Source organism: Papaver somniferum, chromosome 5 (assembly GCF_003573695.1).
Source record: "Papaver somniferum cultivar HN1 chromosome 5, ASM357369v1, whole genome shotgun sequence".
NCBI classification, from domain to species: Eukaryota; Viridiplantae; Streptophyta; class Magnoliopsida; order Ranunculales; family Papaveraceae; genus Papaver; species Papaver somniferum.
Window position 1 is genome coordinate 211,906,136 of NC_039362.1, and position 3,193 is coordinate 211,909,328.

Sequence of the window (3,193 nt, forward strand, 5' to 3'; positions counted from 1 at the left end):
ATTTTCATGAAATTTGGTAGTGGTGGTGGATATGGTGGTCGTGGTTGTGATGGAGTTGCTGGTGAAAAGAAAACTATTAGGAGATATCGTATATTTATGTATATATTGGTTATATGGTTAGGAAATATAATAGTTAGGAAAGATATTATTTTGAGTTAATGCTACCCAAATTTGTTTTTGGTTATCTTCCTATTTAGCTTAAGGGGATACAGATTTTGTAACCAAGCTTTTTCATAATAAGAAAATCTTCAATTCTCTACCTTGTCGTTTCATGGTATCAGAGCAGGCTATTTGTGTCGATTCAGTTGACTGCACCTTTACTCCGCGTCACCCGATTTATTGTGTCCACGTGTTAGACCCTACGAGGCTACACGTGAGGGGGCGTGTTGAGATTATTAGTCCCACATTGTATGGGCAATTAAGATCCTGCAATTTATAATCTCTTAGGGCCTCTCCACTCATTGCCAATTAGTTTTGAGTTGGATGCCCGTATTCTAACAAAAATGAAGGAAGAGATGGGTGATTTTTAAAAATTGGTGGTAATGATATTGGTTACGGTTTCTAATGGTGGTGATGGTGTTACTGGAATTGAAGGAGGTGGAGGAAGAGGCCGGAGGTGGTGACAATTAAACAAGCTGAACCTGAATGTTGCGCATGTAACAGTGGTGGTGGTGTTGCTTCCTTGCTGGAGTGTAATGGTAGTGATGGTATTGCTGGGACTGAAGAAGGTTTAGTAGGGGTGTCGGGAGAGAGTAGGGATGAACGGAAGAGAATAAGTTTTTGGTTTCGATTAGAGGTGGTTCTGGTGGTGCTAGTAGTACTGGGGAGCTGGCGGAGGTGATGTTAGTGGTGGCGGTGGTGATGGAGGTGTATTGGTGATGCTGGTTAGAGATGGTTGTGGCGTCAGCGGAGGTGGTGGTTCTGGTTGTGGCGGCGACAGAAGTGTTCTGGTTGTGCCGGTGATTGTGACGATGATGGTGATGGTGGTGGAAGGCGACGAAATGAGGTGCTGTCATCAACGGTGAACGGGAGTAGCATCGGTGAAAATAAAATAAATAGAGGTGAGGATAATTAAGGAAGTGGATTTTAAGTATAAGGATATTCTGGTCGGTTCACTGGAAACGGGAGAAAACTCTTGGCGGGAGAATCCAATTTTTTCATGAAATTGTATATTTTCAATTGACAAAAATTACAAAAAATTGGCCATAAAAGGGACTCCCTCCCTACGTGCTCTTCGGGTCGTCCGGTCGGTCGGCGCAATAAAAATATAAAGACTTCCAATAAAAGTATAAGGACTTCTAGTGGACTAAATAGTATATAAATGGTGGACTAAATACAAATAATAAATTTAGGAAGGGCTAGAGCCAGGCTTAGTCAACCCTTGGCTCCGCCCCAGGTGCCCGTACAGCTTTCCCACTATGTATATACTGTTTAACTTATCCAGCTAGTCTAGCCGCATCTATCTTACAAAAACAAATGGTTTTTGACCAATCCGACGGTTGTGGATGGACTTTTTATTGAGATCCACAGCCAGCGTCTGCTCTCATAGTTGAGAAAGTAGAAAGACAAATCGTGATTGAGAATCAACCCATGTTTAACGTTTGCATCCGACCACTCAGATACACATCCATTATTTTTTTTCATCGGTAGTAACGCTAAGAAAAACACTTGGTACAAATCCTCAACGCCTAAATCTCATAACAATATCGACATCACTGTGCTTTACAAACCGGGGAAAAGCCCTTCCCCAAGCATCCTTCTTTAACACAGCATTCAAAAAAGCCGGAGGATTAAACAACCATTCATCACATATTGCCTCGTTGGCTGCCTTCTTAGCAAGAATATCGGCAGCTTCATTACCCTCCCTATACTTTTGGACAAACATTACATTACCAAGTTGAGAGACCAGAAATCTAATATCAGCCAAAATATTTACAAAAAACCAAGGGACACGAGTCATACCTTGACAAAGGGTGATAATATACGTGGAATCACTTTCCACGTACACATTCTTGTGCCCTAACTTATGTACGAGAGTTATACCTTCTCGTATGGCTCTGAGCTCCGCCATGTTGTTCCCATTTTTGTATATGTGTTTTGCAAATCCAGCCAGGAATTTCCCTTGGTCAACTCTGATAACTCCACCGATCCCAGCCAGACCAAGGATATTAGAAGCTTCGTCTGTATTCAGTTTAACAAAGTTTTGTGGGGGATAATCTCACCCCACCAGAATCTCTTGCTTGGCATGAGAAGATCTAATATCATACTTCTAAGCAGATAAATACTCATTTGCCTTGTATAAAGCAAGATTGATGACTTCTAAAGCACTGAAGTGGTGGCCATGGAAGACGACATTATTTCTATCAGACCAAATTCCCAGAGAATGAAAGGAATAATGCAGAATTTCAGTTGATTTGATGAAGGAGGGTGCATGCTAGATCGACTGATGACCCGCTCAATGTTAATTGTTCGCAATTCAGAGGATTGACCCCATTTCTCAGAAATCCAGCCCCAAATACTCTTAGTGAAAGAGAAATCTTGAAATAGATGGTCAACTGTTTCTGGGTAAAGCTAACACAAGGGGCATAAATCAGAAATGATCAATCCTATTCCTCGAGCACAAAGATTGGCTCTGACTAAAGTTCTTCTATGACTTAAAAGCCAAAGAAAGTGTTTGATGTGGGATGGACATCGAAGTCTCCATAATCTGCTCCATTGAGAGTGAATTGGAAAATGACCAAAATTCTGCTCACATAAATAATTATAAGCACTTTTTACTGTTACAGTACCCGAATCATCCTTGTTCCGGACCAGCTGATCCTTTATGTGGGAGAAATATGCAACAGGAATAGCCAGAATTTGGTATCCAATATGTGATGGAGTCAAATTCTCAATTAAAGAGAGATTCCATTGACCACTCCACTAGGATCAATTAATTCACTAACCTTCAGAAATTTTAAATTTTTAGGAATAGAATCCACAAGAGAACTCAAAGGAACAGTATCAACCCAGTTGTGCTCCCATATATTGATATCTAATCCATCACCAACAGACCATTTTAAGCTGGTTTTGAGAATATCTCTGCCCCTAAGTATGCTTTTCCAGCACCAAGAACACTTTTTAGGGGGGGAACAACTCCATAAAAAGATTGAGAACCAACATACTTGGCAAGAAAAAGTTGAGACACTAAAGT

The 3,193-nt window shown here is 40.8% G+C and overlaps 2 protein-coding genes across 2 annotated transcripts; one reads left to right on the plus strand and one right to left on the minus strand.

Moving 5' to 3' along the window:
- Positions 1–542: 542 nt before the first annotated feature.
- Positions 543–1,025, plus strand: LOC113280699 (glycine-rich protein 23-like). Its single transcript, XM_026529291.1, has 3 exons — positions 543–616; positions 664–733; positions 819–1,025. Exons 1-3 carry the CDS (start codon positions 543–545, stop codon positions 1,023–1,025), a joined length of 351 nt encoding a protein of 116 aa, XP_026385076.1.
- Positions 1,026–1,681: 656 nt separating this feature from the next.
- Positions 1,682–2,071, minus strand: LOC113280701. Its single transcript, XM_026529292.1, has one exon. It carries the CDS (start codon positions 2,069–2,071, stop codon positions 1,682–1,684), a length of 390 nt encoding a protein of 129 aa, XP_026385077.1.
- Positions 2,072–3,193: the final 1,122 nt, after the last annotated feature.